The 23,182-nt window shown below is 32.7% G+C and overlaps 1 protein-coding gene across 1 annotated transcript in view; it reads left to right on the top strand.

Annotated features, from left to right (window-relative positions):
- LOC124359818 (laminin subunit alpha) overlaps positions 1–23,182 on the top strand; it is a 139,550-nt gene that overhangs the window by 63,814 nt on the left and 52,554 nt on the right. The window contains exons 24-37 of the mRNA XM_046812876.1: positions 1,826–1,985; positions 6,405–6,525; positions 6,683–6,847; positions 8,511–8,751; positions 10,131–10,368; positions 10,803–11,031; positions 11,116–11,243; positions 12,553–12,677; positions 13,771–13,941; positions 14,974–15,104; positions 16,787–16,937; positions 17,371–17,597; positions 20,285–20,452; positions 20,803–20,959. Coding sequence (XP_046668832.1) covers positions 1,826–1,985; positions 6,405–6,525; positions 6,683–6,847; positions 8,511–8,751; positions 10,131–10,368; positions 10,803–11,031; positions 11,116–11,243; positions 12,553–12,677; positions 13,771–13,941; positions 14,974–15,104; positions 16,787–16,937; positions 17,371–17,597; positions 20,285–20,452; positions 20,803–20,959 — 2,412 coding nt within the window. The remainder of the gene's footprint in view (positions 1–1,825; positions 1,986–6,404; positions 6,526–6,682; positions 6,848–8,510; positions 8,752–10,130; positions 10,369–10,802; positions 11,032–11,115; positions 11,244–12,552; positions 12,678–13,770; positions 13,942–14,973; positions 15,105–16,786; positions 16,938–17,370; positions 17,598–20,284; positions 20,453–20,802; positions 20,960–23,182) is intronic.

Consider the following 23,182-nt stretch of genomic DNA (forward strand, 5'->3'; position numbering starts at 1 on the left):
AATTTCAAGAAAATGACGCTGTACTAATGAGAATAGTAGAGAGGCTCGGAAAAATTGCTATATCTTAAGAACTAAAAGACATCCTCCACCTTCGAGGATACATATATTATACATAGTACATATTACATATATCTTACACGAAAATATGGGTGTGTATTTGTATTACTTAAACAATTTGTATTCTACATTTTAATGTTTTTCAATTTCAAGCCAAGTCATCCCTGATAAAATAATATTGTGATACAAATTTACACACATTTTTATAGGGGATATATTTACTGTTATACAAATACACAAATTTTGAGACATTAAATTAGTAATTGTGTTTTTTACAACGGCTGAGCGGTTGACATCAACTACATGCATTGTGCATAGATGTAGCAGACGCTCGGTGATGAACAAATATTGGCAAATACAAAATATATAGAATTCAAGTTAAATATTATTTACAAAGCATGATATTTTGTTACTTTGGTTGAGTAATGTTGGATGTGTGTAAAATGAAACATTAAAATAATACAAACTTCAAGTTAGATATTATTTAAATAACCTCAAAATTTATTTACTTCGATTGTGGACTTACAGTTTTTGTAAACATTTGATTAAAATATGTTATAAAACAAATTAATTATTTCATAACCTCAGATATATCAGAAATTCACCACCAAAAACTTGAAAGTTCATTATTTTATTTTGATAGGTTAGTCAAGTATAAAACATGTTTTGATAAGCATCTAATTTTCTATATGTCTTACACAATTTGGGTTGTAACAATGCTGGATGCTGGAGAAGTGTAATAATAACAGCAAATAAAATGTAATCACTGTTAAGCATTACAATATTTCTAAATGGTAAACTCCACAATTTAAATGTTTTGTACTCTTATTTTATTCTTGTTAGTATTACCCCTATCGGTATATATTAATAACAAAATCCACTAATACATGACAAGCAAAAGCTAAACTATCTAAAACGAAAGCGATGAGAACTACGTTAAGATTATTAGCTGGTCAAAGAGATGACTGGTAGGTAAGTGGTCATGGCCATTGTTTGCTGTCTCTTTCGCCTGAGGAGTGGGAAGTGAGGTCTGTATTATATTTGTCAAACCCCACAGGTCACATACGGACTCGTCATTTCGAAGAATTACGAAGCATGTTTTACTAAATGTCAGCTATAAAAAATATTAATAAAAATTCAAACAAAACTGAACTATGATACATTGTTTGACTACGAGAATACTTTCAGTTAAATGCAAGTTAAAATATACCTTGAATATTTGTATCAATGGGAGGGGTTACAACTCCCAAACTCCCACCCCCCCTTTATTGCTATGGACGTATTTGGACCTATCAGGTACATAGAATGATTGCTTTCTTGGTTAAAATGTTATATGACAGAAGTTTCAACCCTTCAAACAGTCCACCAGCGTCTTTTCTTCTTTTGCCATTGTGTCATGTATTACTATTGTATTGATTTGATCTAAAGTGCTTTATTAACCCTCTCTCATTCAGAAGACTTGAATAGTTGGTATGGTTAAACGGCTTTGCAGATCAAATAACTAAGATTGACTTCCTATACTTTACTGACTTGATCTAATTAGTGCTAGTAATATAAAAATATGAGTGGTGATATATCTTGAAATTCTTTGTATATTCTGTTATTAGGAGAATATTGCTATGGCATGTTGATTATTTTATTATTATCTTTATTCAGTGGAACATGTAGTTTCCAAACAACAACTTTATCAAATAAAAGAAGGTTCCAAAGGTCAATTACTTCAGTATTAGGTGGTCTCAGTGTCCATATGTATTGTATGTTTGTACAGGAGAGTGCGTGTGTCCACCACGAGTAACTGGAGAGCTGTGTGATCAATGCGAGGAATACACGTACGGTTACGATCCCATAATTGGTTGTGAGGCGTGCAACTGTAATCCGCTGGGTGTGGAGGGTAATCTACAGTGTGACACTCTCACTGGCTCTTGTCCGTGAGTACTTAATCAATAAAATATACTTTAAAAAAATTGTGTTTTACTCAAACTAGGAATATTTTTCTTTGTTAACCATTACATAATTTATATGTGTGTTAACACTCTTTAGACTGCTGCCCTTAAAATAAGTGGTTAATTACAAATACTAGTAATTTTTAATTATTTTCAAAACATTATTACTAAGATAATATATTATTTAACTGTAATGCTCTTCAGAATCAGAACAACCAGAATTGCCATAAACAAATATTGCATGTGAAGTTAAATGCAATTTACAGCAATTTATCTATGATAATGAAAAAAATCATAACTCTGGTCAATTTTTATAACTTAAATTTACATTTAAAAAAATATAAAAGAAACATATCTCTAATGACTGTCAAGTTCATGAACACTTTAAATGATTTCTTGACAACGAGCATCTTTAACTTCTTCTGAACATCCCTGTCTTCTTCTTCAGAAATCAGAAATCAGAAAACTTTATTCAATTTCATCAAGAAAAGAATAGGTGTCAAAGTATTACAATATAAAATAATTTACATTACATGTCATGTTTTAATGAAAATTGTTTATTGAAGTCTTGAACTCGTCAAGGGTGTAGATGGATCTGTCTTTGAGCCAATTTAGCAGTCTTCTTTTTTAAGGTTTTGGAGTCACAATTTTTGAAGTCTTGAGGAAGTAAGTTGAACAGCTTTGCCCCAGCGTAGCAAGGTTTCTTGGAGAAAAGTGCTGTCCTGTGTATCGGTAGGGAGAAGTCATTACCATGTCGCGTGTGATGATCATGGACAGCACTCATTCTGGGCAAAGTTCCCACATGAGGCTGCGTGATTGTGATGACCTCGATGATGTAAGATGGACACCACTGTGAGAATTCCAAGAGACTTGAAGGCTTCTCTATAGCTATCCCGAGGTTGAAGACCAACCATGACCCGAACAGCACGCTTCTGCGCAATAAGGACTCGTTCAAGGTTGTCCATTGTAGAGCCTCCCCAGAGGATTATTCCATAACGAAGGTGGGATTCAAAGATGGCATGATATGCAGTTTTTGTTGCAGTTGATGTGGCTACTGCCTTGATTCTCTTCAATGCAAAAAACTGCAGAATTGAGTCTAGAGCATAACTGATCTACATGATCTTTCCAGGAAAGACATTCGTCCAGTATAACACCCAAATGTTTGGTTGTCCCAACCCTTTGTAAGTCTGGAGGCTCAGTCAACTCATCTTTCAGCCTTCCCAGTGCTAGGAGTTTTGTCTTAGAGGAGTTAAAAACAAAGATCATTGCTATCACAATACTGTTGTGCCATGCTCACATGAAATATAGGTGTTAATATCTAAGAGCTCAGAAGAGTTACTGCCAGTCAACAGGACAGTGTCGTCAGCAAACATGATTGGATAACATTGATTTTCAAGGTATTTTGGCAAATCTGAAGTGAAAAGTACAAACAAAAACCGGGCCCAAAACCGAAACCTTGAGAGACACCTCGTTTGACCATTTGTGGTTTGGACCTTACAGTTCTCTCAAATCCACACTGCACTTGTTTTATCTCGACTATCTGGCATCTCTCGCTGAGATAACTTTGAAACCACCTCAGTGTGCTTCCCTCAAAGCCAGAGATTCGATCTTTTGAATTATTAATCTGTGGCCTAGGGAGTCAAACGCTTTGCTGAGGTCAAGAAAAACACTTGTAACAGTGATTCCTTTCTCAAGGTTGTCTATAATTTGTTCTACTAGGTCAATTAGTGAACTTGTGGTTGATTTTCGGATATGAAACCGTGTTGTCTTTCAGGTAGAAGGTTGTTGATATTTAAGTGATCCAAGAGCCTTACCAATACTATTTTTTCAATAATTTTAGAAATAGTTTGGAACAAGAGATATAGGTCTGTAATTTTGATAACCTCCTGTTTTGCTTCCATTTTTGTGGAGAGGATACACTTTAGATGTTTTTAATTTTGTAGGAAATTAGCCCTGAGACAGAGACTTATTAATGATGTTGGTAAGAGGCTTGCTAATCTCATTAATACAAAACTTTATCATCTTAGAGTTAATACCATCAACCCCTGCAGACGATGTTGATTTCAGCGAAGAAACAATATTTAAGACCTCCTCATGTGACGCAAGCGGCCAGTTGGCAAGTGTTTCTCCTTGAAAAGAGTTATTCAGCTGAGCAACATGTGATCTTCGAGTGTTAGTATTGAGTAACAAATTCTCAGCAGCAGTGGCAAAAAATGTATTGAAGTGTTCAGTTACTTTGTCAAGTCACTGTCCACCTCTCCTGAAATTTCCAGCCGCCAAGTGGTCACTGGGGTTTCCGTAGAGGATGATCTCTCGTGGTTGATGATGCTCCAGATGGCTTTTGATTTGTTGTCGGATCTAGTGATGAAGGTCTCATTTGCCTCTTGTCTTAAAGTCCTCAGTTTCAGGTCGTAATCCTTTCTTCCTTTGAAAGGCAATTACTTTTCTCCTCTTCTCTTCCGCTTGACATAAAGCTTTCTTGAGCCTCAATGAAGCTTTTCCTGAGCTCTATAGCATCTGGATGGTAGGTTACTTGAGGCTTGGTTCTGGTTGGTTTTCTTCGAGACGTCTTAAGAGGACAGGCAATGTCCAGAGCAGCTGAAAATGTGGCTATAAAGTTAGAGTAGGGCACGTTCTGCACTGTTTTCTTGGTAGACTCTTTCCCAATGATTGCAGTGCAAGCAGGCTTTTCAGATGTGAAAGGTTGTCTTCATTTAAGTGCCTTCTAATTGAGGTTGAAGACTTTTTAAGGCGAGATGGAACTTCCAAGAAACACAGCTGTCCAGTATGATCAGAAATGCCTGTATTTGTTACTTGAACTCTTTTACTTCATGAGGCTTTAGGTTGGTGCATACAAGATCGATGGAGGTGGCAGAGGTACTAGTTATTCTGGTAGGGGGTAGTGGTAATCTTGAGATATTCAGAGAAAGCAAAGCATTTCACATAGAGCCGTATTCTCTCTTGAAGTTGTTAAGTTGTTGATGTTGAAGTCTCCAAAAATGCAGATCCTACTGTTGTTTGTGGGTATTTTCTCTAGTGCATCAGCTAAGTGCAAACAATGAGATGTCAAGAGAAGCATTCGGGGGACGGTAAATTCCAAGTATGTAAAGATGTCTTCTCCTATCCAAAGTTACCTTTACCATACACATTTCGCAACGGAGCTCTTCACAATGGCTTCTTAAGTCGAAAAATTCTGCCTCATTAGCCATATTTTTGCTTTTGTATATGGCCACACCCCCTTTCAGGTGATTTTCTCTCTGCAGTATGCAGCAACCAAAATGTAATTTAGCAGGCACACGTTTTCCAGAGTAGTCAGATTTCAGCCCATGTTCTGTGAGTACAACATAGTCGGGTTTATCCAAGTCTAAGAGAAGGTTCAATCTGTTCAATTTTATTACCAAGTCTGTCAACATTTTGATGAAAGACTACTGTATTCTGCCGTGATGAAAAGACTGTTGTGGCCCAAGTTGAGTTTACAAACGTTTTGTCTCGAGTTTTTTTTTTCTCTGAATGGGGTCTAAAAAATGCTGAATTGTTGTGGGACTCGATTGGTTTTATAAGGGGTGGTGTGTACTAGGGTTTGGGTGGAAGTTTCATCAGATCGTGGGATATCTTGCCTGAGTTCAGAGTCATTGGACCGTTGGCAAACAGAGATTTTGTTTTCTTGATCCTTGAGGCTGGGATTTCTTGTAGTTGACACATCTTCCATGTTTGAATTGATAGCCCAGGAAAATCTCTTCGTAGGTATAAGAGAGGAATCATTTCTGAACGATTAAAGCATCCTCAATATTTTTCAGAAAGAACTCCTCTAACGTCTCCCCAGATGCTAACTTCTTTGCTGTGTAAGGAGGTTAAAGGGCCATCTTTTGTCCAAGATTGGTCCCTTGTTCTTGTGAAGAGTTTTTGTCCCAGTTCAGTTTTTTAGGCGAGGTTTGTCTGTCTCCTCCTTCCTAACTGTACAAAGATTAATTATTAAATTACATTAAAAGTTAAGTATGGCCAAATATTAACTCCAATAGCCTCTAATCAAACCAATTAAGTACCATCGATTCAAGTCTGTGTCAATTTTGATCAAGATACTTCAAACTTTCTAATCCTTTCTCTCATAGTATCTTACTGCTGAATTAAGATTAATTCTTTATAACGATCTGTTATCAAATTTTATTTTCTAATATAAATATTCCATTTTAACTGTTAAGAATGAGCAAACTTTGAGAGTCATTTATAATTTTCCAAGATTAACTTTTGTCAATGACATAAAATTTACTACTGTTTAATTTTTATAATTCAATAGCAAAAAAAAATTAATGTTAATAACATTATTGAGAAAGTATTAATGTATTAAAATGAATATATTTTTTCATACTAATTTTTGTATGTAAATATTTATAATTTTTGCTATAGCTGCAAACCTAATGTGGTGGGCCGTACTTGTGACCGGTGCCAGTCAGGCCACTGGCAATTTCCCTATTGTCAGACCTGTGACTGCGACCTACGTGGAACAACTCAAGAGATTTGTGATCAGGTACACACACTGCACTTTTAAAATTAAATATAAGCACATCATACTGGTGCATAATCATTTAATAGTGTATTTATTATCTTTAATATTAGTAAGATTATCATGTAATATGGCGAAATTAACTAATGAAATGTTTTACAAATGCATGTTATTGTTGCAGGATTCCGCAGAATGTTTCTGTAAAGTAAATGTTTACGGGCAAGCATGTGATCTGTGCAAAGATGGGACTTTCAACATCCAAGAAAAGAATGAGGAAGGGTGTACACGATGTTTCTGTTTTGGAAAAACTACCTTATGCATTGGTTCTTCACTTTATAAAGATAAGGTGGGTGTCATTTCATTAAAATAAAAAATGTGTTGTTATTGTTATATAATAAAATATGCAGCAACGCATAGCATTAAATTACTTTTTTGTTTGTAGAATGTAAGGAAATTGAAGCTGAAACCAAAACTCTTACAAAGTATAAGTCATAAATATTTTGATTTTGTTACCTGTATTCAAGCACAGGCTCATGAAAAGGAGGGTTCTTGCTGTGTTGCTGTGGTTGAGACTGCTGGTAAAAGTGCTAATGCTAAAATACTACAATGATTTGTTTTCTTACTGCAGTAAAAAGATGGGTGTATGTGTGTACTTTTGGAATTTGTTGATTATTTTTTTAAAGCAACATGTCAACATAACTGCTTTTACTGATGCAATAATGGCAATATCAAAATTTTTGCCGCTGCAATAATGAAAAAAAAGTAGCAAATGGCTTGGGGCTTTCACCAGTAGTGCTACCAACCATAAAAGAGAATTTGTTCTTTCTCAATGTAGGTAACAGTCCATGAACCATTTAACTTTTACGATGTTTTGGTTAATGTGGGAGGTACAAACAGTGTTAATTTCAAGGATACTACCAGCAGTGCATCATTTAAAACTAATAGGATGAGCTTCACCATACAAATATTGCTTTTAAAAATATTGATTTAGTAGTTTTATGACTGCTAACTATGTACCAAAATACACATAACAAGTAATATCATCTACAGTTTAGGTAAGGAATGTGCCAATGTATAGTTTACTAAATCAGTAATTGGTGAAAGAAAATTTGTCTAAATGTGCCATTTGCTTTGTAAAACTTGGTAGAGAATAGTTCAAACAATGGAACAGTGGTAGTAGTGGTTGGTCACCACATAAAATAACAGCAAGCTTTTAACAAAAGACTGGGGGGGGGCATACTGTATACATGCAACTGATACGTGTGGCACAATATTTAGTTTAGTATTAGAACTCCTATTTTTAAAACTTAATAAATTTATGTTTGGATTTGGTTGTCAGCTTAATAAAAAACCAAAAATGTAATGAAATATTCGCTGTATAGTGAGAAAACAAAATACTGGAAGTAGTATCTTAAATTGCTTGATCACACAGGTGTACCAAATCATAACTTTCTTGTGAAACTGCTGCAGTACGGCCAGTTTGTCATCCTAGACTAATGTGTGAAACCTATGGTATAAGCCATAAATTAACAACGGTTCTTTGTTATGTTCACTTAGAACAAGAAGCTAAGAAACCTCTAATTGTACTTAGTCCTAAAAGGACCTTTGTGCTTGCTTCTGGAATGACAGGATATTCAGGATATGTTTATGTCATCTTAGAATAAGGGAAGACTAGCTCTGCTCCAGCAACTTCCAGTCAAAAAGGGTATGGAAACAATACACCCTCATTTTTAGGCTTAATACACCTTTAATATTAAGGGAGCTCTACCCACTCCAACAACCATCCTCTCTACAGTAAACTGTACCTATCGAGCAGCCCTTTTTACCATAATATATTGATATTTGCAGTTGGTAATGTATTGCACCTGGATATCTATTAGATTGTCCAATTTTAAGTAACACATCAGTTTTTGCTGTATCCAGTACATGTTTAGTTTTTCTGGCAGATATAAACCAGCTAGAAGTAAACCTTCCAGGGATAAAGTGAAATTGAATATTTTATCTTGTAGATAGTAGAGGCTGAAGGGTGGAAGCTGAGTGTGGCCACACTGGGAAAGGTGATAACACTGGAAGACACTAATGTCAATGTGGAGATGATCAGTTCTGAGAACCTTGGAGCTGACTTGACTAACGAAGTATTCCGCAATAGAACAGTCTATTTCTCTGCCCCTTCGGCATATCTGGGCAAGAGGCTTACTTCTTATGGTGGGGCTCTCAACTACTCCATATTCTACACACCTGGACCCTTTGGTAAGTGAAGATAACAAAGTATTCCACAATATAACATTCTATTTCCCCTCACCTTCACCATATCTGGGCAAGAGGCTTACCTCTTATGGTGGGGCTCTCAACTATTCCATATTTCACATGCCTGGACACTGTGATAAGTCAAGGATAATATCTAGCAAACAACTAACACAAATAATCATGTTTTCAGGCAGCTATGATGACATTTTGAAAAACTATTAAATATTATGAGGAAATTTTGTGTTGCATCCAAAGATTTTCAGCTTATTTACTTTTGGTAACATAAATTCTAGCGATAACTAGCACACATTATTTTCATATTTGCTATTCAACTTCATAAAATATTCAATAATGCTAACACTTATATTACTATTGCAGGTAACAGTTTTAAAAAGCATGTTAAGAACAATCTGAACTTTAATAGTGATACATTTATTGTAAGATAATGATAAATTAGAGCTATTTTGTGTATAAAAGTTTTTAGCCTTGTTATTGACAAAATATGTAACTTATGAAAAGCTCACAAAATATCTTATTAACAAAATACTTTTTTGGATTGTGCACTTGTATAAAAATACAGTTATTGAACAAATTGTATAGTTTAGAAAAGCCGCTATAGTATAATTATTATTCTTTGGTCGGTTTTAATAAGAATGGGGTATACTATAAAGCAGTTATAAAAAAATAGATTGAGTAGTACTATAACGTAAATACTAATGAAATAATTAAACTTTTAAAATGTATAACTGTGATTTTTAAGTATTTGCTTTATTAATTTCCTATTTTTTACAATATCTGTATCCTGTAAAATAAATTAAAATTAAGAATACTCTTGTTTCTAGTGACTAACATAATATTTTTTTAACACAATCACTATGCTTCTGTTCAAAACTTTTTTTAACCAACTTTAAGGTTTAAATCAAGAAGTTTCTCGTACAAAGTATAATTTTTTCATCTTAATATTGTTATTATAGTTCAAATTGTAATAATAATATAGTGTTCAATGTTTAGGAACTTTAAATAAACCAGAAATTATTCTAACCTACTGTCAATTTACCTAGTCATCTTAGATTATTGAAGATGACTATGTATATTTTGCTTGGCTATAAATTGATTAGTATTTGTAAGGCTTTCAATAATTTCAAATTTAACTTTAATATGGGTAACTGTTTTGAAGCAAAATAATTGTTTTCTTTGTTGATAAGTATGTGAAATAATAAAGTTTACTGTTACATTGTATAAGAACCATGAAATTCCTAGAATAAATTAAATGATTTAGAGTAACTAGATACTAGATAAAGTAACTTAAACTATTGTTCCTAAATATATGTTGTCTGAAATGTAGAGCAGAAAATTTAGTTGTGCCATGACTCTGTTGACAGGAAGGGCAATGGAAGGACCTGATGTAATTATCCATGGAGCAGACATCTACCTCCTGTACTACTCACTGGAACAACCGGCAGCCACTGAGACCTATGCAGCCACCCTAGACATCGTGGAGAGCAACTTTGTGTTGCCGTCTGGCCTGCAGACAACAAGGGAGCAGATCATGCAGGTGCTGGAGAGAGTACAAGGCATTTACATCCGAGCCACATACTGGGAGGACAGTGTTACCACAAGGTATAACACTAACAATAAATACTCTCTCTTTTTTATTGAGACTTTGTTTTATCATTAGATTACCATCTCAATTTGTTAAATTGCATTATTACAACACTTTTAAAAACTTTTATTCTGAACTTGAAATATTTAAGTCTTTGATGTTGTATTGAGTTACATAATATTTCCTTGAAGTAAATATTTTTTTTATCTAGGATTACAGAGGTCTGTCAGATTAAACACTTATAAGCTCAACTATGAAACGGGTTGTGGTCATACAGCTATCTCAGAGTACAGGTAGCAGCTATGATGTTGTTTTTTTGTCATTGTACCTTTGCAGACAATGACAAAAAAAAACCACTACGTCACCACTTAAGTATTTATCATTTTAGTTTATTATTCATTTAATTTTAAAGATAATACTGATAACTAATCAGTGTCTCTCCACTTCACAGATTAATGAGATTCAGTCTGGATTCTGCATCAGATCAATACAATCCAGAGTCCGGATTTGCATTGGCAGTAGAGAAATGTTCGTGTCCTCCTGCTTACCAGGGGTTATCGTGCGAAGAGTGCGCAGATGGTTACTATCGTGCTGCCACAGGTCCCTACGGAGGTTTCTGTGTTCCTTGTCAGTGCAACGGCCATGCCACCACTTGCGACAAGATCACAGGATTGTGCTTGGTCAGTCAAACATATATTTTTGCGTTTTATTATGATCGATACCAGTGCAAGAGCAGAGTTTATTATTTGTTGTTTATGTTACAGAATTGCAAACATAACACAACTGGGGAACACTGTGAGAAGTGTGAGGTTGGCTACCATGGCAATGCGACTACAGGGACTCCCTATGACTGTCTTATCTGTGCCTGTCCCTTACCCATTCCCTCAAACAAGTAAGAGTTCATTTTTGAATTATTTTAAGGTTCATTCTTAAAACTAATTCTAATAACTTACAGAATGAAGTTTTTTTTAAGTTTTAAATTCTAATATTGGACATATTCCAATGTCCTCTCACAATTAGTATGTAGATAAAACATCTGATCATAGGAGATAAGGTAGAAACACATATATCTACACAAATCCACGAATGTTTAAGACGATGGATGGATAATGATAGCTAGTTAGATATAGAAGGGGTACAACAGCTAGGATGCTGGATTGGCGTACTATGAATACAAACATAGTGGCTTTATTATTTCAATTACATGATATTATATACATGTATTAAAGTAAATAAACACATATATACATAGGGGTTTCAATTGCATGTTGGATCTGGAAAGGTTGTTCGTAATACCGGTATTTTACAGCTCAAAACAGAATATTTTATTGTAACTTCAAGTAAAGTCCAGTTGTCACAAAGTGTTAAGGGTAGACCCTAAAATAAGTCTTTGTTAATAAAGAATGCAAATTAAAAAAATGTAACTGTTAAGAAAGAGGTTTTATATTACACCACAATTAGTTTAATTTGTATTTTAAAGTTTCTTCCAGATTAGAAAATTGGAAAGGAATTGAAGAATCTGACAAGATTTGTATGAATTACATCAGTTACATCCAAAATTAAAATAACCACATAAAACACAATATTTCAACTTCTTCAGAGCAGAAGAAGCCCAATCAAGCCAATGAGTTGTTACTAATTGTTGCACAACCACATAAGTTGAGTTTCCACTAAATTATTGCATACATCAAATTTAAAGGTGTGTAAAATGTAGGCCAACTGCAATTTTTATCCTTCTGAGTTTAGAGCTAGTGAACATTTTACATTGTTGGTAGAAAGTCTAGAGCAACGAAGTTACTGTTACTTGTTGCATTGATTGTTGACTGTGAGTGCATAGCTCTCGTTTGCTCTGAAGAAGTCATTACGAAATTGCTAAATGTGTTTGTTTCAAAAGTTGTGACTGTCGCATGATCTATTCACTTTCTTTTAAATGTATCTACACCTAATATTTAAATTTGCTGCTTTTAGATTAGATATTGTTTTTCTTATTCTGAATAAAATGATACTATGTGTATTCCAGAAAGCAAGGATGCAAACAAGCATCAAATTCATAACCGTACAGATATTTTTTTAGAGAGTGTTCTTGTTTTAACTTTTACACATTTCCATTATTTTTGTTTAATTATAAAAACATTGTTAAATGAATTAGGCTAATTATAAATTTCCACAATTACTAATGTCAATGTTTTGCAAACGAGCAGTTTTGCAACATCCTGTGAGCTGAATGATGAAGGGGACAAGATCAGTTGTGAGTGTATTCCTGGATACTTCGGACCCCGTTGTGACTCCTGTGCAACTGGTTTCTACGGCAGACCAGAGCAGCCAGGCAAGTATTGTCATTTATTTACATTTAAACACATAAACCAACATTTAAAACTCATTTTTGTGTGTGATGTGTCTGACGAAGATAGCCTTGCTGTGAAAAGGCCTCACAAAAATAAAAGTTTTAAATATTGGTTTATGTGTTTAAATGTAAATAAATAAAAAAGTAGCTAATACAAGCTCCATCTCCAACAAGTATTGTCATGCCTCATACTCTTCCTTAAGGTGGTGGAATTGATTTTGGGTTTGTAAAATAGTCTTTTACATCAAATTCTCATAGTCTTTTAAGATAACTTCCCTGAATACAGGAAATGTAGAAAATAATTTTTTCATGACCCCACATTATTTAATTACAGAATTTAAAGTAGGAAATGTAGTCATTTTCATAATCAGGTCCAAATAAAAAAGCCAAATAAAATCTTTTTAGTATGTACATGAGTTATAGCTTCAGGGAGTAACATGTTTTTATTTGTACAAAATGTACTTTTTTACGTAAAAAATATAAAAATCGTGTCATTTTTAAAAATTACATTCAATTAAAAAGTATAATTTTATGTCATAAATGAATAGAAAAATGTTGCTTCCTAAACTTATCTCACATACATATTTTAAAATTTTTACATTTTAATCTTCAGTTTTTATTAAAATATGATTGCAAAATTGCTTGTAATTCCACCTAAAGTGATAAAAAATATGTTTCATGTACTGGGAAGTTATCTTAAAGAGCTATATATTTAACATAAAAAATATGTTCCATAACCAATAAAGTTATATTGGAGACTTAGAATTTATGGTATATCGATTATATCTACCTAAAAAAACACGATTGTAGTTATTTAGTATTTGACTGTAGCTCCTGTATGAAACTCAAGCAATAAATCATGTGTAAAAAAGACCAAAGATCTTGACAAGCACATTATTTTATCAAAGGATATTTAGATAACAATATTATTATTTATAAAAACATCTTTATTGTGGTAAAAGACATGTACATTTGTTCTGGATGTAATGACAGCTACATGCTGTTTGGACATCTGTTTGGATTTTCTAATCTGAAATGTTGAGAATGAATTCTAACAAAAGCTTTTGATGAGCAGGTGACTACTGCAAGCCATGCGAATGCTCTGGCAATATTGACCCAACTGATCCAAAGTCCTGTGATACCATCACTGGCAACTGTACCCGCTGCCTGCATAATACCTTTGGCAGTCTGTGCGAGATTTGTCGTCCTGGCTACTATGGCGATGCCAAGTTGCGTGATTGTCAGAGTGAGTGTCTATTAACATATACTAAACTATCTATGTTTCATCATATATATTTGGTATATATTATTTATATTTCCGATTATGGGCTAAAAACTAGATTCATATAGCAGGATTCATTAATCCATTTTTATTGGGAATTTCTTGCCTAATTATATATTCATAAACAGTTTTTGTTATTGTTTCATCAAATAAAAAAGACTTGGTTATATGATTTAAGGAGCTAAGTATTCATAAATAGTAAGTAATATTTTTCCAAGTTTATTTCATTAAAATATTAAAAGTGTTAATTAAGAGTTTTTAATTATTAGTTAACTAATGAGGATTGCTTTTCTGTAGGATTCTTAATTTCTCATTTTAATTCTTCTAACATTACAGTCTAGCTTTATTAAAATAGTTTGTATATTTAATTATAGTATTGAATTCATATAAACTATAAAGTGAGAATGATTTATTCTTAATAATAGTTTTAGTTAAAATATTTGCTGTCTGTTACATCTTAAGTAGTCTCTTATGTAATGTTTACTCTCTCTTGTTATCCCATGAAAGAAATCAAAACAAAAACAAATCCCTTTTAGTACTAATAAAACTATAATTTTGGTTTAATCTTGATTTAAAATTTACATACTTTATTAATCCAAACTCAACTACATGATAACAATATAGCACACTGTTGAAAATATGTTGATCGAGTTATAATTCAATGATGTCTGCCCACCTTCTATATATAGATATGCAGAAACTAAATTGTGCCAAAACAAAGTAAGGAAAAGAATTTTTAAATAATTGAGGGCTCAGCAATTCCTAAATTCAATTTAAAAACCTCTTTCTGAAATTTTTATTGGATATTTTTTACGGTCAATGTAATTATAGAGCCTTCCATTAATTCAATACTCTAGCCAAAATAAACACTTTTAGTTAGAAAATAAATCACAAAATTAGACAGGGCACAAAGTAAAGTAAAATTGTTATAGTTTTTGTCAACTGGTGATCAAAAAGTGTTTAAGTTGATAAACCATGTATTGTGGTGTGTGGCAGGTTGTGTGTGTGACCGGTGTGGCACAGGCGAGTGTGACCATGGGACTGGACGCTGTCAGTGTCTGCCCAACGTGGTCGGGGAGAAATGTGACCGCTGTGAGGACAAGCATTATGGTTTCTCCACATGTCAGGTAATCTGTGCGGGAATTTTATGAATTTAAAAAAAGATTTACAACTTATAACTGTAGTATACTAACTTTATGCTGAGATATGTAACACAAAATAAAACACTGAACGATAACAAATGTCTGGAAAAATTCTGTTTCCTTCACAATCCTTCCATTGTCAAAAATAAACTGCATACTTATAATAAAAAAATACTTAAAATAAAACACATACAACGGAATAATTCATGTTAATCCAGGAATAAACAGCAGAGTCCTTCAATAAGGTCTGATTTAAGTGTTGATGTTCTACACACAGCTAGGATTGTTTATTCATGATACCCAAATAATTTGTTATAACTTGTAAAATAGTATTCATTTAATTAATATTAGGGATATTGAATTGCTAACAAAATTGTTTTAGAATAAATTACCCATACATAATAGTACTTAAATTTTAGTTTTACTTAAAGTATTTAACCTTTTGTGCTCACAGTGGTTTTAATAAACTTTTCCTCACTAAATTCTGTCTCAGGTTATAACTACTGTTAAGTTGCAGATCATATAGTTTGTAATGCCCATATAGTATTTTTTTTTTAATGTTTTCTAGAGCTCAGCTGTCTCCCTTTGCTTTCTTATAGTTGCTCTGGTTCTATCTCTATACATTTTTGTGATATCCCTGCTTTCTCCTAATACGTAAGCAAAATGTTTGCTGAACCAATATGTAAGCTAACTCAACCAACATTAAATATATCTTTGTTTTAAAAAGTTACAATTCATTAATTCTTCATTGATTTGGATTGCAGCATGCAAAATTGTGCAAAATGATTTATAATTACAGTAATATAACATCATATAAGTTTTTACAACATATATATTTCCTAGATCACGTATCTTTCAAAAAATGTTATTATTATACATATTTTTTTAGAAAATAATCTTTTAAATAACCATATCATAAACATGGACCAGCACTTTAAAGTAATATAGATAGCACTTAAAGGGCTACATCTCCTGGATGTTGTTCAATGAAATGTGTTGTTTCAACACTAGTAATACATTTGTGAAGAAACTTGTGTGTTATTAAATTATATTAACTTTGAAGAGATTCACCAATAAGAGAATCAAACACTGAAAACTAATTGTTATCAATTCTCGGTTGACATCTAATTAACACCAAGACAGATACATTTATTTTCCTTATGTAAGGTTTCTTCCTTATCAGTGTAAGTTAGACTGATATAATTCACTTTGTTTGTTTGGGTTTGCATTCAGTGTTAGTAATTTTTCCTGTATTTATTTAATTTCATTTGAATAATAAAATACAACCAATTGCATCTCAATAGGAAAGAATATTCCTATTCAATTTAAAACTTTAGATATTAAAACACCTCTAACTGTTACTTGTTAGATATAGCAATTTGTTGTGGGCTATAAATCCCAAACACAACCCTTACAGATCTGTTATTACTTATATCTCTTCAATGGAAAAATACGACATCAGCACATGCAGTAATGACTCCAGTTTGGTCCGATTTCGTATTTCTAATGTCAAAGACAAACAATAATAGCCTATATGTCAGAAGTTGATTCTGATTCTTAACTTCAGAGTCCCTTGAATTTTAACTGTATCAGGTTTTCAACAATTCTTGTATTATATAATGATACTACTATTAAGTACAATATGCAATAACTTTTATGTTCTATAGGGATGCAAGGCCTGTGACTGCCAGCTGGCCTCTGAGAGTCTTCAGTGTGACGATATTTCTGGCCAGTGTCGGTGCAAACCTGGTGTAGTCGGTCGCAACTGTGATAGATGTTCTTCAGGTTACTGGCAGTATAGTGCACAGGGTTGTGTTTGTGAGTACCCACACTCTTCTCTCATTCACCACCATTATGTTATGTACTTATAGAAAGACTAAGAATTTTATTGGTTATGTAATCTTCCATATTTTTGTAGTTTTTATGTATAACACTTAGAGACATCTATATGTTTTTTATAAAAACATAAAATTATCCACTTAATTAATCCCACCAAGAGTTTTCTATGTTAAAATTAAAATTGTTTTTAAATTAAAAAAATAAACTAATAAATTAACTTTTGTGTACACAACTCTTGGTATGATACTCTTACTAGAAACTAGAGCAGTCTGTATCAAAATAATCCGATTGTGGCTTTACACAATTAAGCAAATTTTATAAAATAAATGCCAGTTTGAGTTTATAACATGGTCTCTCATGTTCTAACTTCTTTTGTGTGTCTCCGACCTCTCACACTGTTTCGTTGATGCAGCATGCGGGTGCAACTCTGAGTACAGTATTGGTGTGGGCTGTAACGCAGAGACGGGTCAGTGCGAGTGTCTACCAGGTGTGGTGGGTGAGAAGTGTGACCACTGTCCTCCACGCTGGGTGCTTATCCCTGATGAGGGCTGTTTCAAATGTGAGACTTGTCACCACGCTCTGCTTGATGTCACCGATGAGATGGAGCGCAGACTGAGCCCTATCAGTGTTGAGTTTGAGGTTAGCATTATCCAATAAGCTGCTGTAACCATAAATCCACAGCTACTCTACCAAATTAGATAGTAAATATTTTTAAATATTATAAATGTAAATAAAAATAAGCAAACATATAGGTTAGTAACCTAACAATTGTTTTGCTGATACTTGATAAGCAAAAAAACTAATATAGCTATTAATGCAAAATTTAATTTAAATTAGTAATATATATATCTGAAAAGTCCTGGTTTATTTTGTTTATAAAGTAAGGTTAAAATTTTAAACATTTGTTTCAAGAAATAGTCTTTCTTTCAAAGAACATTTTTTAATATCCAATATTGTATTTATTATTCTTATTGTTTTCTAACTTGAAATATTACATGTTAAAAGTAGGAACTTAGTTATGTTTAAACATCTACCTTCTAATTCTCAATCAGAAGAAATGTACCGACTTGTATTACTGTTAACTCATCTTGATTTAGAAAGTAATCATAACCCCTTTATTTTCAGCCATTCACTCTTGTCATAAAATACATATATTTTCCAATTGAACTAATTTGAATGAAAGTATAACCTTCTACTAAAATTTAAAAAAAAAACTTGTAGTGTGAAGGGGATAATAGATAACATCAGAAAATTGTGGGAAGCTGATGTATGTCAGATTTGATGTAAGGCCCTCGTTGCTGCGCCTTTTTGATATATGTCCCCCGGTTGCAGCGCCAATTGATGAATGTAAATTTGAAGTGATGTCAATTTGATGAGAGTGGCAGATTATAACGCCAATTTGCTGTGTGTCACCCCCACGTTGGTTGTGATAATTTGCTGAAAGTCAGTTCTTTAGAGTTATTGACTCACCATGTAGTTGTACGCGCCTCGTCACTAGTGGCACGTTGTTGTACCATGTTCCTCATCATGGTATCGGTCGCCATCTTGCCAATGTGTTATCACCAGAGACAAGTCTGTGTGTATGTCAGGGTTCCAAAATATATTAAGTAATGATTACAAAATTTAACATCACTCCACACTTTTTATAAAAGGGATATTTAAAGAAAGTCAAAGCAAGTGACCACGAGATTAATTTATTAAATGTCACACTCTCAACACATATTATAACTTCACTCACCTTGCAGTGCTTTGATAATTTTAAAAGTCTAAACAATATCCCATCCTTGATTAAATTTCAATATACTATACAACAGATCATTACTATCCCAGGAGAACTAACACAACCTCCTTGCTTCGAGTCTGATGGTAGAAGAAGGAATCTCCGTATAAAACGACGGATACCGACTCAAAACAATACTCATCCCTTCTCTCGTTCAAATCAGCGTCTTTACGAATAAATATAATTTGATTCTTTCTTATAATTGTCGAAATTTATCACGTTTACTATAATTAATCAATTTAAGTATTTCTATTTTCTTTTTATTATTTTTTCAAAGCTTTTTATTTAAATTTTTAGCAACATGTGCTTTATGACGTCATCAATATACAAGTCATTCATACCACAATTGGCTTTTCTGCGTAATTCTATTTAATGTTTTTGTAAAACACGAATTTTGGTTATGTTTTACTTCATTTTAATTAATCAAATCTTTTCCCGAATAAAGTTCAATAAATTTCTTCGTTATTAAATAAATCTCAATTCCGACAACATGTGATTCACTGACGTCACAGTCTGCCGATTCATTGACGTCACAGTCTGCCAATTCCCCGCGAATATTCCAAATGTCGTAATTTGACCTGTTACAAAGCTATAGTGCACCGAACATTGTCAATGGGTTTCTGGAGAATATTGTATGGTGTTATCATTAGTAAACATATTCTCTTCACAATTGTGGGAAGCCATAGTGCATCAAACATATTCAATGGGTTTCTGGAGAATATGGTATGGTGTTATCATTAGTAAACACATTACCTTCACAATTGTGGGAAGCTATAGTGCACCAAACATTGTTAATTGGTTTCTGCACAATGTGGCATGGTTTTACCATGTTTCTGAAGGGTGTTATCAGCAGTAAACACATTCATTTCCCATTGTTGTTTACCATTTATTTAGACAGTGGACTTATTTAGATACTATACTATCTTTAACTTCTACTGAGTGAATTTATAGACTGATAATGTCAGCTAATGTCCATTTTATGAACTACTATATTTTTGTTTTTAAACAATCACATAAATTAATTTTGATTCTTGCTCTGATTTATGTAATTTTGTACCACTACAATTTAAGAATTGATGTAACTTAGAATGGAATTTTAGGTTTAAAATCATATTTTTGTCATATTACATGTACTCAAGATAAACCAATTCGTGTTTGGTTGTAGATACAGGATAAGGTCATATGCCCAAGTGTCCAGACCTTACAATGTAAAGAAAGATTAACAAAATGTATTACTGATATGGGTATAAACCATTGTCATGTCTATTAGTAGATAAATGATAATATGGTCTTTACAGATTTTTATTACAAGATAATGGCACTGGAAAAGAACTTTATTAGTTCATCTATTTCTACTTTGAATTTGTTGTGTATTTTGATATCCTTAAAATTACATTATGGACAAAAATAAATCAACACAAGTTTTATGTATGCTTTAAGATACGATGAAAGGTTTTGAACCTTAAGCATGGAGGATTAAAATGTTACTTAGATAAATAAGACGCTAATCAATCAAACAATAAAATATTAATTGATTGTTAAACAGACTGTAGCAGCAAGCTACTTCACCACGCAGCGACTTAAGTACTTCAACGACAGTGTAAATCAACTCAGACCTGACGTGGATGCTCTAGTTTCCAACCAAGTGGATATCTCTCCGGTTACAAACAAGGTCAAGGACATCGAAAGCGAGGCTCGCAGCCTCAATAGGCAGGTAAGTCGTGAAATAAAATAAAGACAAAATATTTCTTTTTAATGCCTTTAATGTGGTACGAGTCATACACCAACTTTAGGACACCCGGATAGTAGTAGTAACGTGTGTCTGCCACTGCCAACTTGTGTTTTTTAAAGTTAGTAACATTAACTATAACCATATGGATAAATAAATAAATATGTATACATATATATATGAAATTTCATAAATTCCTGTATATTTTCTTGTTTAATTTTTTAAATCGATTTTACTAAGCAGTTGATGTTAGTTGTCTCATTGTACTTAGTACTTCTGTTAACCTTCAAGCTGTTTTCCATTATGCTATCCCAAGATGTTTTGATTTTGTTCAGGCCCAGTATAAGAAGGAAGATGCCCAAAATAGAGAAGGAGGTAAAGTGAAGCAGGAGGCTCAAGAGGTGGAGGCACTGATCATGGACACTGTTCGACAGTCAAAGGCTATTGTCACAGAGATCCAGGACCTGGCAGTCAGTCTGGAACTGGGCTCAGGTAGATAACTGAAAAATTGTAAAAACTTAACCTACTGGCTTGGAACTTTAATTTTAACCTCCAAAATTTGTGGCATTTATTATTAGAATGCTTTAAACTTAATAGTTACTTAAGTAATGTCTGTATTGTTTTGTTGCAGTATTTGTGTTAGATTGAAGTAATCTTTATGAATTAGTGTTTTACATAACTTTTTCTTTGGCATTAAAAAAAAATTAAACTACTTGTATTAGCTCAAATTAAAACAACTGATTGTAGTGACTAACAGGCAGTTGATAGTTGATATTGTTTAGAACATGGGTTTTATCAATTGAATTATCTTCCTTATTTCTCAACCGATTTTCTAAAACTTTGTATCACTGGATTTTCAATTAAATTGTCAAACTAAAATGTAATAACTGATTTTTATCATATGTCGTTGTTAAGATATCTGCGCTTAAATATTTTAGAAAGCCACCATTTTGAAAATAAAGCTTGTAAAAATCACTATTTTTACTGTAATTAGGCCTTTAGGTTACAAATCTATGTATCAAATTTCAACTTATTACAACAAGCCGTTCTAAAATTAAAAATATATAAGTCAAAATTACAAAATATTTGGGTAATAATTGAGTTTTTAAAATTTTGTATGTGATATTTTGGTTTGTCTTTCATCCTTGAATAACACCTATTATTTGTTTTGCAGTGTTTATATTTATCAAAAACTGTCACTGTTTCATTGCAAAAACTGTGCCAGCTGTTAGTTCTGTATTGGCCCATGTGCAGTTAACCTATATGTTGTAATGTTTAGTGTTTACTTTATATTTACAATACTTTTTTGAATGTTTAAACTGAAAGTGGCACATTCCCAACTATGGGAAAATATTATATACCTAACAGGTTATAAATGATGTGTTACTTGTTGCACAAATGTTTGTGTACAAAAACTTTAACAAAAGGCCATAAGAAACTGTAAATCATTGAATAAGATCAAAACTTTAAACTTTTGGCATCTTTTAGTGATATCTATTTACATAAAAGAAAGTCATGTTAGATACACTATTTATAACTCGAGAATGGTTGGACCGATTTTTATGATTCTTTTAAGTATAATAAATTTTAAAATATCATAAAAAGTTCACAGAATTCCTCCGCCCCATTGGCCTCTAAAACTTGTAGACATACTCATAAGAAATGCATTGCAGCAAACATATTATGTTAAGTGTAAGAGCCTGTTAAAAGATAATCAGCTGTTCTTTGTAAACATATATAATTTGACAAAACAATTGTATGTTTACATCATTTAATTTACTTTTTTACATTTATAGTTTGAAAGCATAGAGCAAGCTTAAAAGTAACAACACATTTTTTTATTTACTGCTTCTGCAATCACTGTTCAGCACAGTGATTACTATCGAGATAGTAGAATTCAAATTTTAATTAAAAATACACCTTTGACTGTAAAGTTTAGCTAAAATAACTATACCCGTGCTTGATCAGTAGAGTAATACAGATATCAAAATTACTATGTCACATTGGCTACAAGTATAGAGAATGTTATAAGTTGTTGTTTTTGGACCGAAGTATGGTATTCAGAACTATGTGCTTACATATTTTCTTGATCGGGACAACAAAGAAAGCTCAATCATGGCATCGGAAATATAATTAATTTGTTCCATAAGTGCTCATATACATACAAAGCCTAAAATAAAAACCATACGCAATTTCACTTAACATCTGAAGTTCTTAACCATAAACACTGTAATAATATGTACCTAAAATATGCTTACTTCCGTTTCAAAACTACATTGAGTGCCACCATTTATTACATCATATGTGCGTTAACTGAAAGCTAATGACTTCGACTTTATGACTCCTGTCCACATTGGGATAATATAGTCCAATTGTATTTTTTTAAATCTTAAAATATTGGAGAGAAATTCGAGTTATTTAACAGGTGCATATAAAGACTGTTTTAAAATTTTAATCCTAAATGGATCATGAGCTTGGTATATCTTTTAGTGACTAGCATTTCTCTCAGGAGAGGAATAACAACATTAAAAAAAATGTGCCTCCTATGTCCCAGTTTTTCAGTAGGAAATTGCATGTGAAACTGTGGGTAACTGCTAGTGATTTTATAATTTAACCTGAAGTATAGGCTCTGTTTAATTTTTATCTTAGATATTTGTCCAAATAATTCAATAGAACTTTGGATAATCATTTATTTTTGAGTTTTACGATAAAAAT

Source organism: Homalodisca vitripennis, chromosome 1 (genome assembly GCF_021130785.1).
Source record: "Homalodisca vitripennis isolate AUS2020 chromosome 1, UT_GWSS_2.1, whole genome shotgun sequence".
Taxonomy (NCBI): Eukaryota; Metazoa; Arthropoda; class Insecta; order Hemiptera; family Cicadellidae; genus Homalodisca; species Homalodisca vitripennis.